Source organism: Carcharhinus amblyrhynchos, chromosome 6 (genome assembly GCF_965287045.1).
Source record: "Carcharhinus amblyrhynchos chromosome 6, sCarAmb.v2.hapA, whole genome shotgun sequence".
NCBI lineage: Eukaryota > Metazoa > Chordata > Chondrichthyes > Carcharhiniformes > Carcharhinidae > Carcharhinus > Carcharhinus amblyrhynchos.
In genome coordinates, this window is record NC_137329.1 from 92213496 (window position 1) to 92226865 (window position 13370).

The following is a 13370-nucleotide window of genomic DNA, read 5'->3' on the forward strand; positions in this document are numbered from 1 at the left end:
GATACCAACTCTTCTGAGGAATATTCCAGCTGCACTTAAGCTTGGCCTGAAAGACAAGAGGGGCTTGAAAAGATGGGAGTGGGCAGCACGGTGGCACAGTGCTTCTCAGCACCAGGAGACCCTGGTTCAGTTCCCAGCTTGGGTCTGTCTCTATGTGGAGTTTGCTTGGGTTTCCTCCAGGTGTTTCGATTTCCTCCCACAGTCAGAAAGATGTGCTGGTTAGGTACATTGACCCGAACAAGTGCCTGAGTGTGGTGACTAGGGGAACTTCACAGTAACTTCATTGCAGTGTTAATGTAAGCCTTAGCTGTGACAAATAAATAAACTTTAAAAAAACTTTTGAGTAATCAAGAAAGTGGCAACTTGTACAGACTGGATTTGAAGCATGGTATATGTAAAACAACCTGGAAAGCTGGGAGTGTGTATAACTGAATTTCACAGCAACTTCATTGCAGTGTTAATGTAAGCCTACTTGTGATACTAAGAAGTAAATAATGGAAGAACCTCAACAAAGCTTTGAGATCGCATTACTCTGCCAACCATTAAAGACATTTTGTTGCAACTTGCCAAGGCAAAGGACTTTACTAATCTAGATCTAAGGATGGATACTGGCAAGTAAAGTTGAATGAAAGTAGTAGTGTCGTGACTATGTTCTTATGCCTTTTGGATGATAGTTGTGCATGCTGTATGGCATTTCTACTGCTTTGGAAGAGTACCTACATCAACAGCACAAGATAATTAATGATCTTCATGGAGTGGAAATGACCGTGGGTGATCATCTAGTCTATGGATGTAGAGATATGATTTAAAAACCATCATCATCATCTGCAGAGACTGGTTGAGAGAGCTCACCAGATGGAGCTGAATAGAAAAATCTGCAACTGAAGTCAAGTGTATGGGCATAAACTGACAACAAAAGGGAGTTTGTTCTGACCCTGATGAGAGCTGTAGCAGAGATTCAGCAACCAACAGATATGAAGTTGGTGCAATGATTTCTAATTTGTCATCAGAATGTTAGCCTCTCACTGCAAAGGATGTGCAGTGGTATTGGGGCACACTACAAGCAGCTTTTGCTCACATCAACAATGCCAATGCTGAAGGACTGTGCTGTTAACGATTAGGTCACCCTGCAGTGAGAGGCCAGCAACACAAATCTTGGAGAAACCCTCGTGCAGCAAGGACACCCAGCTATGTTTGTATCCAAAGTGCTAATGCAAACTGAAGCACAGATTGGAAAACAGTGCCTGGCTATTGGCTGTGCTTATAAACATCTTCATCAGTTCCTGTTTGGGAGAGAGAAAGTGATGGTGGAATCTGACCATAAGCCACTTCAAACGACTTATTTCTCCTCCAAAGCATCTGCAAAGGATTTTACTTTGTGTGCAGAGATATCATTTAGAAGTCAAGTGCGAGGAGGAAAAATAGGTGTACGTCACTGACATATTATCAAGAACTGCACTCCCTTTGAAGAAAGTTGTTGCTAGTACAGAGCGTGAAATCTTCCAGATTCAATGTGAAGCAACATCATGACGTTCTGTGTAAACCATCAATACAGCTGAAACAATGATTCTGATAGATAAATATCTTGCTTAGATTATGATGTGGATATGCCGGCAGTGGAGTGGGGTAGTCACAGTAAGAAATCTCTCAACATTAGGAGCAGATTTATTTTGTAGTACGAGCTTTCGGAGTGCTGCCAAATAAACCTGTTGGACTTTAACCTAGTGGTGTGAGACTTCTTACCGTTGCTTAGATTAAGCAAACTATGTAACAAGATGAAAATCTTCAAATGCTGCAGTAGGTAGTGATGAAATGATGGTCAGAAACCACTAAGGATACAGTTATTATTATGAGAGGAAGTGATTGCCCAAGATGGTATCTTGTACAAGGATGTTATCATCCATAAGGAGATGAGGAAAGAGATGTTGAAACCACCCAGGAATTGAGTCTAATTTGAGGAAGAGAACAGCTATACTGGCTGATCATAAGCAATGAGATCAAGGACAATATCATTTAGTATAGTGCTTGTAATGAATATCAAGCTAAGCAACTAAAAGAGCTGCTCAGGATTCATGACATCCCAGACAACGGATAAAACTTTGAATATACCTCACTCTTTGGAAGTGGCTATCTCATCACCAGCAACTGCAATTCGGACTACTGATAGACAAGCTGATATTAATGACTACCGGTGAGATTGTAGAATGCCTGAAAGCACACCTTCGTCGTTAGGGCATTCTTGACATTTTGATGAATGATAATTGTCCTCAGTTCATGAGTGAAGAATTCAAGCACTTCATAAATTAATAGAGATAATTCAATGCTAAATTTCACCTCCACATTAACCCCAGTTAAATGGGAAGGCTGAAGTAGCAGTGAAAATTGCCAATGGGATTATCAGAAAATTGAGTAGACCCAGCGCGGCTGTGCACAAAGAGAAACACATTCACCGAAGGCATCGAAAGTAGTCAAACTGTACGACCAATTTCATGCTGCGTCTAGACTACTCTTCCAATAGCCAAAAGATTGCTAAAACCAGAAGTAGTAATAAGAGTGAATGTCAAGATCATGACCAAGCCAAATTTCATTTTGAGAAAGTTGCCAAATCATTGCCAGAACTGAAAATTGGATAACCAATCAGAGTAAACATTCAACACTCAACAAAGGTCAGCTCACTTGGCAATGTGGAACTGCATAGAGAAATTGTCACTTTGATTGCAGGCAGTGAAAATGACCGACCAGGCACATAAGTTGGAACTCTATTACCTTGCTCGCCACAGGATCAGTGCGGGCAAGGGTCCAACAAACAAAATCACTGTTGACCTCGGGCGGAAATTTTTTGTCATAGTTGTAATTGCAGAAAACATACATCTGACTGAAGAAGCTGCTCCTTCACAGACAGCTGACGAGGAAGATGACTTCACCAATCGCTCCGAGAACTGAACTATCACAAGTCTCAAAGGTCAACTGTTACCCAACAAAGGCAATGGATCTGCAGCAACAATTCACCACAGCAACAACACTTGTCATGGCACAAAATTCCCCAAAGAGGAATCAGCAGCACAGAAATAGGAGAACCAAATACGCAAATACACAAGCATACACAAATACCAGACGACCGACCAATTACAAACAGTACACATCCCATTAGAAGACCTGAATGCCATTTAAAAATGCATGTGTGGGAACAGACAAAAGTACATCATGCTGAAATGTGTAGCTTTCTGTACATAACGTGATTACTTTCATTAGAGACCATGCATTTTTGACTTGCAACTACAAATAATTGTGTATGCAGATTGTTTATTTAATGAAAAGCGAGATGTTTTGGAAAATTGAAGTGAGTGACTTTATGAAATCTGTCCTTAGGCTTGTGATAGTTCATGTACCTTCTGATTTTATCCTTGGTGTGTAGTGGCTTAAGACAAATGCCATTTCATCCACCACTTGAAATAAAGTGTTGAATGTTTCATTAACCTCAGGATGCCTCTTTACAGGAATTAAACTTGGTTAACAGTACCTGAATAACAAACTAATCCATTACATGGTATAAATTTCATCAATATAAAACAGTTTACTGTTCAGTACACCATGAGTAATATGTTGGGAAATCTCTATACAGCTGTATGTGTACTTACTAATTTAAATAAGTGCATGTGTTAATTTTTATGTTGGGCATCTTCAATCATGTGTAGCTGAATCAGTTAAGACACATTCCTTTGTATTAAGCTTTTTGGTTTCTTGCATGGTACTTGTGTGAAATAAGCCCACTGTTATCTCAGTCACACTCCTAATTCAAAACTTTAAATGGGTCAACTTGATCAAAAGAGAAAAAGTTAGTTGTAAAAGATGCCTATTAAAAGAAGTATTAGATACCATTAATTGTACTTTGTTCCCATTGTTCAACAGTTAGGTGCTAAGAAGGGTGGTTTGGGAGCACAGAAAGTGACTAGCCATAGCTTCAATGAAATTGATAAACAGGCTCAAGCTGCCGATCGAATGAAAGAACAAGAGGAATTGCAGAACAAGAAGAAGCTTGAGAAGGATGAATCAATGTATGTAGATTTTCTTTCTGTGTACCATATATCAATACATATTATATATCAATGTGATTTACAACAAACCAGCCTTTTAAAAATGCATTTACGTAGTGTCTTTCATGATGGCTGTCTGGAAGTATTTTGGGAACACAATAGCTAATTTATGCACAGTGAACTCCCACAAACAGCAATGAGATAATGATTAGATAATCTATTTTACATTATTTTGATTGAGGGACAAATATTGCCTAGGACACCAGGGATAGCTCCACTGTTTATCAAAACTGCCATAGGAATTGTGGAATCTTCTTCCCCACATAGTGGCGGAGGCTGTGTCATTGAATTGATTCAAGATTGAGTTATACATTTTGGTTTCAAGATGAGGGACTCGATGCTTATGGGAGAAGGCTGGAAAGTAGAGTTGTGACCATATAGAATCTTTTGTGCCCACCTGAGAGGGTAGACCGGGCCTTGGTATAATGTGTCATCTCAATTACAGCATCTCCAAAGTGCAACATTCCTTCAATACTTTACTGCAGATGCAGAAAATCTGTTGAAAGGTATAAAATGGAAAAGAAGCAGTGGCATTTAGAGATATTTCATAACTTCAATGTAGATATATTTCATTGAGGTAGAAAGACAATGGCCAGAATTCTCCCAGAAAATTTCTAAGTCCCCAATTTGCTTGATTTTCAGAATTAATCTGTTCATCGCAGAGTGTCTCAGTGGGATTCCCTCTGAAAATTAAGGGGCAGGCTTACTTCCAATCGGAGGTTGGCAGCATAATGCTGAGTGGGTTGCTGCACATACAGCAATCTCTCAGCGCCAAGATTGGTGCGTGCGCAGTGGCTCTACGTTACTGCCCTCCTGATCTCTGGCCAGCTCTGTAACCCCCCTCGCTTGCCTTGCAGAGCCCCCCACCCTTTGATCGCAGGCCTACCCTGCCTCCCTGGGGCCAGCCCCAATGTCCCCCTTGGGGCCGAGGTGGACCCCTGACCACCTGGGGGAGCCTCAATGGCTTCTGTCCCTTCCAGTGGGGTTGGGCCGCCTGTTCCCTGTTAATGGGGAGCAGTTGTAAACTCCACTGGAGTGACCCAGTCCTGGCAGTTAAGGGTGGGATGGAGATGCTATCAGGCTTGGAGACTTCAGTCCCAGGCATGCTAATGATACGGAAATGAAGATCTCCATATTGTAATCAGCTCTGCACCGCAAATTGGGAGCGGAGATGATGACACTGGAAGTACTCAGCTGGGAGACATGCAGAGGCTGTGATGCCCGGCAGGAAGAGCAGTGTAGTGGGCTGGGAGAATCACCCCCAGTAAGATTTGATTTGATTTATTATTGTCACATCTATTAACATACAGTGAAAAGTATTGTTTTTTGCGCGCTATACAAAGCGTGCCATTCATCGAAAAGGAAAGGGGAGGGTGCAGAATGTAGTGTTAGAGTCATAGCTAGGTGTAGAGAAAGATCAGCTTAATATAAGGTAGGTCCATTCAAAGTCTGATGGCCCAAGTTTATCAAAGCCAAATTTGTTTACAAAGATAAAAAAATAGGCATGGAAACAAGTTGTGAGGAGGACACAAAGATTCTGTAAAGGAATAGAGGTGAGTGGGCAAATATTTAACAGATGGAATATATTGTATGAAAATGTTAGGTTGTCCACATTGGCAGGAGGAATAGAAAAGCAGAATGTTATTTAAATGGAGGGATGCAATAGAATGTTGCAGTGTAGAGGGATCTGGATATCTTTATGTATGATTGTCAAAACATTGGCGTGTAGGTAATGCAAGTAATTAGGAAGGCAAATCGAATGGTACTCAAAAGAGGAAGTGCAGAAGTCTTCTACAGTAGTTTAGGGTATTGGTGAGATTACACAGTATTATGAGCAGTTTTGATCTTGTTACTGAAGGAAGCATTAGAAGCAATTCTAAGAAGGTCTTTGATTCCAAGGATGAAGGGTTGCTTTATGAGGAAAGGTTGAGCAGGCCAGGTCTATAATCATAAGCCTAGAGCCTAGAAAAATGAAAAGTGATGTACAAAATTCTGAGTTGGGCTTGACGGTAGATGCTGAAAGGGTGTTACTCCGTGTGTGAGAATCTAGAACAGTTTTTTTTTAACAAAGGGTCTCCCGTTTACAACTGAAATGAGGAGGAATTATGTCTCTCTGAGGGCTGTTAATCTTTGGAATTCTCTTCCCCAGAGAGCAGTGAAGGTCAGGTCTAAATTAGATTTTTCATCTACAAGGGAGTCGAGGATTATGGGGGCTGGCAGGAAATTGGCATTAAGCCACAATCAGATCAGCCATGGTTTATTAAATAGTTAGAGCTGAATAACCTACTCCTGCTCCTATTTAGAACAGTATAGCATAGTACAGGCCCTTCAGCCCCTCAATGTGGTGCTGAGCTTTGTCCAAAACCAACATCAAGCTATCCCACTCCCTATCATTCTGGTGTGCCCTATGTGCCTATCCAATAACCGCTTGAACTATCACAGGCGGTCCATTCCAGAAGTTAAAGGAGTGGACGTGATCTATTGAGATTTCCAGAAGGCCTTTGATAAGGTGCTGTATAAGAGACTTAAATAAGTTGTGCCCATGATGTTAAGGGTAAGATGCTCTATCCATAGAGGATTGGCAGAAGGCAGGGAGTAGGGATAAAGGGGTCTTTTTCAGGATGCCAGCCAGTGACTAGTGACGTGCCTCTGGGGTCAGTGCTGGGACCGCAACTTTTCATAATATACATCAATGATTTGGAGGAAGGAACTGAAGGCACTGTTGCTAAGTTTGCAGATAATACAAACATATGTAGAGGGACAGATAGTATTGAGGAAGTTGGGGGGGCTGCAGAAGGACTTGAACAGGTTAGGAGAGTGGGCAAAGAAGTGGCAGATGGAATATAATGTGGAAAAGTGTGAGGTTATGCACTTCGGAAGGAGGAATGGAGGCATAGACTATTTTCTAAATGAGAAAATGCATAGGAAATGAGAAACAAGGGACTTGGGATTCAAGATTCTCTTAAGGTTAACGTGCAGTTAGGAAGGCAAATGCAATGTTAGCATTCACATTCAGAGGGCTAGATTGCAACAGCCGGGATGTACTGCTGAGAGTGTATAAGGCTCTGGTCAGACCTCATTTAGAGTATTGTGAGCAGTTTTAGGTCCTATATCTAAGGGAGGATGAGCTGGCCTTGGGAAGGATCCAGAGGAGGTTCACAAGAATGATCCCTGGAATGAAGAGCTTGTTGTTTGAGGACTCTGGGTCTGTACTTGGAGTTTAGAAAGATATGGAGGGGGGGATCTTATTGAAACTTACAGGGTACAGCAAGACCTGAGTAGAGTGGACGTGGAGATGTTTCCACTAGCAGGGAAAAACTAGAACCAGACGGCACAACCTAAGGCTAAAGGGACGATGGTTAGAGTTATAGAAGTTTACAGCATGGACATGGGCCCTTCAGCCCAATTTGTCCATGCCTCCTTTTTTAAACCCTTAAGCTAATCCCAATTGCCTGTGTTTGGCCCATATCCCTCTATATCCATTGTACCCATGTAACTGTCTAAACACTTTTTAAAAGACAAAATTGTACCTGCCTCTATTACTACCTCTGGCAGCTTGTTCCAGACACTCACCACTCTGTGTGAAAGGAAATGAGGAGGAATTTCTTCAGCCAGAGAGTGGTGAATATGTGGAACTCTTTACCAAAGAAGCTGTGGAGACTAGGTCATTGAGTGTCTTTGAGAGAGATAGATAGGTTCCTGATTAATAAGGGGATCAGGAGTTATGGGGAAAAGGCAGGAGAATGGGAATGAGAAAAATATCAGCCATGATTGAGTCTGCTCTGCCATTCAATGGGCCGAGTGGCCCAATTCTGCTCCTATGCCTTATGAATAGGATGGGAATAGAGGGATACATTCCCTGGAAGGGTAGGGGGTTTCAGTTCAGTCAGGCAGCGTGGTCGGTGCAGGCTTGGAGGGCCGAAGGGCCTGTTCCTGTGCTGCAATTTTCCTTTCTTTATTTCATCTCCCCCTTTTTCTATTAGTTGTCCTCTGTTGGTTTTTAAAGGCTTCCACTAATCTTCACTATGTTGTATGTTTTTTCTTTTGCTTTGAAGTTGTCCTGGACTTCCCTCAGTGCCACAGTTGCCTCACCCTCTCCTTAGAGTGCTACTTCCTTGGGCTGGAAGTTTGCTGCATCTCCTCCTGAATTATTCCCAGAGACTCCTACCATTGCCATTCCACCATCTTCCCTACCAGGATAAAAGCAAATTACTGCGGATGCTGGAATCTGAAACCAAAAGAGAAAATGCTGGGAAAATCTCAGCAGGTCTGGCAGCATCTGTGATGAGGGAAGAGCTGACGTTTCGAGTCCAAATGACGCTTTGTCAAAGCAGGCCACTCTCCTGGCCAGCCCCTCCCTCTGGAGTTGCCTTTAACTCAACTGCAATAGCATCACATCGGATTACGGCTTCTCCCTCTCAAACTGCATGGTGAATCCTATCACATTATGGTCACTGCGTCATCAGGGTTCCTTCACCTGAGGTCCCCTTACCAAATCTGCCTTGTTACCCATCACCAAATCTAGAATTGCTTGGGTTCAAGTGCCCAAGTGGGTTCACCACAAGCTGTTCCAAAAAAACCACCTCGTAGACATTCCACAAATTCCTTTTCTTGAGATCCATTACCTCCCTGATTTTCCCGGCTCCCCCATAATCCTTCTGATCCTACAAAGTAAAGAAACAAAAGGTGGGTCCAGAGAAGTGTGAATGGCAGAATAATGAATAGCTGCCAAACTAAAAACAAGAAAATCAAAGTTGAGACAAATACGTGCAAATAAAAGTGGAGAAAATTGAGGGAGCTCCAGAGATTAAGATCTAAAATTATTGAAGTCAGTGATTCCAGAAGCTGTAAAGTTCCTTGAGCTTATTGGAACAGTGCCAGAGGTCAAGAACAGCGATGCCAGCATGAGACCAAGGTGGAGAATTAAAATGACAGATGACAAAGCTGGAGGCCATGCTTGCAGACTGAACAGTGTTCCACATAGCAGTCATCAAATCCGCATTTGGTTGCGGTGGCAACATGCAAGCTGGAGAAGTAAACAGACGGGTCAGTAGCTGGAGGGCCAAGAGTGAATAGGAGAGTTGAGGAGTGGAAGAGACCTCTCCAACATGGTGCCATTTGGATAAAATCACACCTGGGTGCAGAATGACAATGCAAACCCACAATGCTAAACAGGAATACTAGCCAAATAAAAACACAGCATGAAATCAAAATGACTCAAAGATAAAACGACTTCAAAAGGGCAATTTAAAGCAACAACTTACTGTATCACGAAAGTAATAGCCTGTTAAGTGTGACATATTATTGAATTAATTGAGATTGTTAATCAGCAGTGCTGGATATCTGAACACTGTGCAGAGGATTTGTGTTTGGCATGGGGCTATGAATATAGTAATGATCTCTCAAAGCATTGTGAGACCAGCATGCCTCAAGAAAGGTTTGTCATGTACAATGTTGTGTTGTATCAGAGGTTATGTCTGACTGAGACCAGCTCAGATTTCAGTAATTGTTTTGAAGAAATGAGATAACAATGACATCATTTCATTCAGCTGCTATTTTTGAATGTTGCATGGTGATTTGCAGTGAATATATTGGACAATTAATTGTGTTCATTTTTCCATTCTGGAATGTAGCATAATGTGGATTCTGTTGTCGTATTGAAATAGACTTTCAAATGTTCACTTGGTTAAATATGTTTTCAAAATAGTAAATGTAAGCAAAGACATTTTCTGTTACAGAGTTTCATCTCTTCGCCTTGCATACCAAGACCTGGAAATACAGAGAAAGAAGGAAGATGAGAAATTGAAAAAAATGGAAGGCAAAAAAAAGGAACAAGCAGAGCGACTGGGCATGGGCTTCAGCAGCAGAGCGTAAGCGATTTGTGCTATTACACTACTAATTTATGAGGAGAGAGGTAATGGGTAGCAAAGAACATTTAAATGTGATTGTATAATTTTGAACTGAATCACAGAACAATAAATTGTGGACTTGCATGGAAAATCCGGAACTTGTGCTTTTCAGTTAAGGGAAGAACTGTTCTCATGGGGATGGACAATTATAGGACAAGAATATACCACGTTGGGTTATTCACGTATTTTGCAGCATGTGATCCAAGTGCAGTAGACACCTAACGATATCACTTGCCTACCCTAGCAGGTGAGAATGGTGCTCAAGATGGGCAAGAACAAAATAAGGAGCAATGAGAATTTGTAAATGAAAATAACTAATTACTGCCTTACTCCCCCACTGTGCTTGGCCTTGCGTATAACCTTCCTTGTACGTACAATAGCAAGTCCAAAGAAGAGTTTTGTGATCAGAGTTTCTATTAACATCTAAGTTTCAATAAATGTCTTCTATTTGATTTCAAATAAAGTGATCTACTACTATGTTTTGATTTAAAACAATCAGCCATCATCTTATTGAATGGTAGAGCAGGCTCAAGTGGCCAAATAGTCTATTACTCATAATTCTTATGTACATATTCTTATTAACAAACAGGATATCCTGTGTTTTACTTCAAATGTGATGGGAGATACCTCACCTATAAAATATTTGGTTTATTTACAAAGCAGCATTGTTGTTTTGTTTTACCCACCAGTTCTCCAAATTAACAATTCATACATTTTCTGGTAGTTATAGTAATAAAGTTCAAATGTCTGTTTTCATTGCACTCAATTTCATATTATCTCACTAAGGGTTAATCACATTGTAATAACAGCATTACTAGCTTAAAATAAGTAGAAAATGGTTTTAATACTTGGACCTCTGAACCACAACGTTGAGTCATGAAATGTTGTAAAAATGTCACAAATGTCCTTTAGGGAATGAAATCTGCTACTGTTACCTGCTCTGGCCTACATGTGACTCCAGACCTACAGCAGCGTGGTTGACTGTCAACTGCCCTCTGAAATGGCCTAGCAAGCCACTTGGCTCAAGTGCAATTTGACATGGGGGACAAATGTCTGCCTCACCAGTGGATGCCCACATCCCGTAAAGAGCTTTTTAAAAGTGGAAGCTACCTATGTAACTGTATTGTGCTGTAATTATACTCTCCAGCTATTGGAGATTTGTAGTACTTCACTTTTGCTCCTTGGCTGCACCACTGGATACTCCTATTCTCAAACCAATTTCTGTTTCCTGAATGTACCATCAATTGTGATATTTAACTAAGGAGTATTAAATAAAAATAAGGGCAGAAGTGTGACTTTTAAGTAAGCACTAAATTATATCTGGTCACTCTGCTGTAGCTGTCCCTAGCCCCCTCATCCGGAATAAAACAAGTGCTAGAAAATCTCAGTAGATCTGCTAGCATCTGCAGAGAGAAACTGAGTTAACATTTCAAGCGAAATATGATTCCTTTGGAACTGAAGGAGGTAGAAATATGGATTATAGGCTGCTGAGAGAAGGTGTGGGAAAACAAAAGAGGGGGTTTGGGATAGGTTACCTGAGGTGGTCATAGGATAGAAGGGGTTAAATAACAAACATAACATGGGACAAAAGGCAAAGGGAGTGGTAATGGTTGTAGTAGAGAAAGAAAGCATTGGTTGTGGTAAAGAAATAAAGCATTGGTTCAGAATGAATGTTAATGGCAGAATAATGAAAGCAAAAAACATCAAAACAAGATACAAACTTGCACTTTTCTGGGGAGTGTGCAGAAGAGTCAAAATGGAGGATGGAGTTCATGGCCTGAAATTTTTGAACTCAATGGTGAAACCAGAAACCCAAGTGGAAGATGAGGGGTCGTTCCTCACTTACACTGAGCTTTACTGTAACGGTGCAGAGCGTCAAGGACAGAAAAGCGAGATCAAGATTGCTTGCCATTTTAATTCACAACCAGAAGCTTGGGATCAAAACAGAAAATGTTGGAAAATCTCAGCAAACCTGGCAGCATCTGTAAGGGGAGAAAAAGAGCTGATGTTTCGAGTCCAGTTAACATCTGGACTCAACGTCAGCTCTTTTCTCTCCTTACAGATGCTGCCAGGTCTGCTGAGATTTTCCAGTGTTTTCTCTTTTGGTTTTAGATTCCAGCATCCACAGTAATTTGCTTTCATCCAGAAACTTGGAATCATGCTTGTGGACTGAGTGGAGTTGATCCCAGTCTGTTTTTGGTTTTCCCAGTATAGAGGAAATCACATTGTGAGCAGTGTATACAGAATGCTAAATTGGAAGAAGCGCAAATAAATTGCTGCTTCATTTGGAAGGAGTGTTTGGGGCCAAGGGACAGTGAAGAGAGAGGTTACACCCCTTGCAATTGCATTGGAAGGTGTTGGGTGTGATATAAGAATGGACTTAGGGTATTGCGGAGGGAGCAGTGTTTTTAGAATACTGATGGGGACGAGAAGGGAGGATGTGTTTGAAGGTGACATCCTGCTAAAGGTAGCAGATATGGGATGGCTGATCTTTTGTGGAGTTTGAGGTGGAAAATGAGGGAAAAGAGAATCTGGGATGGAGAGCAAGGGGTAAGAGCCACAGATCTCAAGATTGGCTAAGGATTTCCTTTGTTCTTGGCTTTCTACGTGATGATTGAGTTATATGTTGAAATTTTGTCAATACCCTATGCTCTTGAGGTAAACGTGTTGGAAGAGGTTTTTTTGCAAATGTATTTCAATTATGTTGCAAAGCTTTGTGACTGAATCTGGGTGTTAATGTTTTCTTAATATTGTAAAGTTGCTTATCAGTTCTTGTCAGTAAGGTGCTAAATGTAATAAAATAAAGCTTTGTGTTGTGCCATCTTATAATGTTCTCCTTTTTCTTGCTTTTATTCCTTGTAGTGGAGTTTCCCATTCTGTGTTATCAGATATGCAGACAATAGAACAAGAGACACCCACCATTGCAAAATCATCCAGGAGAAAATATGAAGATGATGAAGAACCTGCATTTACTACTTCTCAGTCCAGGTAATTGAAGTGTTTTGCTATGTTAGATCCTGAAGTGGAGTGTTGCAATGTATTTTGTGGGGGGCAAAAAGTCCAAGTGACCAGAAAAATGAGATTTTAGAAATGTATTAAGGCTACTGCTGCCATAGGTCATTTCCTCAGCAAAACACTGAAGGATGCAAGAACTTGAAGTAGCTTTATTAGCGATGTAAATCATTGAATGGATACTAAAGGTTTTCCTGAATAATTCATAGTTTTACTAATATTGTTCCTTTTGAGCATTGGACAGTTCTGTCATGGAATAAACAAAAAGAAAATCCGTTCTGTGATTAACACTGCTGCTTCATAGCATTAGGGACCCGAGTTTGATTCCAGCCTCGGGTGACTGTCAGTGTAGAGT

At 41.1% G+C, this 13370-nt stretch overlaps 1 protein-coding gene across 4 annotated transcripts in view; it reads left to right on the plus strand.

Annotated features, from left to right (window-relative positions):
* Positions 1-13370, plus strand: part of LOC145344104 (ADP-ribosylation factor GTPase-activating protein 3-like) — a 57441-nt gene that overhangs the window by 33404 nt on the left and 10667 nt on the right. For all 4 annotated transcript variants that reach the window (XM_080190940.1, XM_080190941.1, XM_080190939.1 and 1 more), the window contains 3 exons: positions 3910-4055; positions 9833-9964; positions 12866-12991. In XM_080190940.1, the coding sequence (XP_080047066.1) occupies positions 3910-4055; positions 9833-9964; positions 12866-12991 (404 nt within the window). The remainder of the gene's footprint in view (positions 1-3909; positions 4056-9832; positions 9965-12865; positions 12992-13370) is intronic.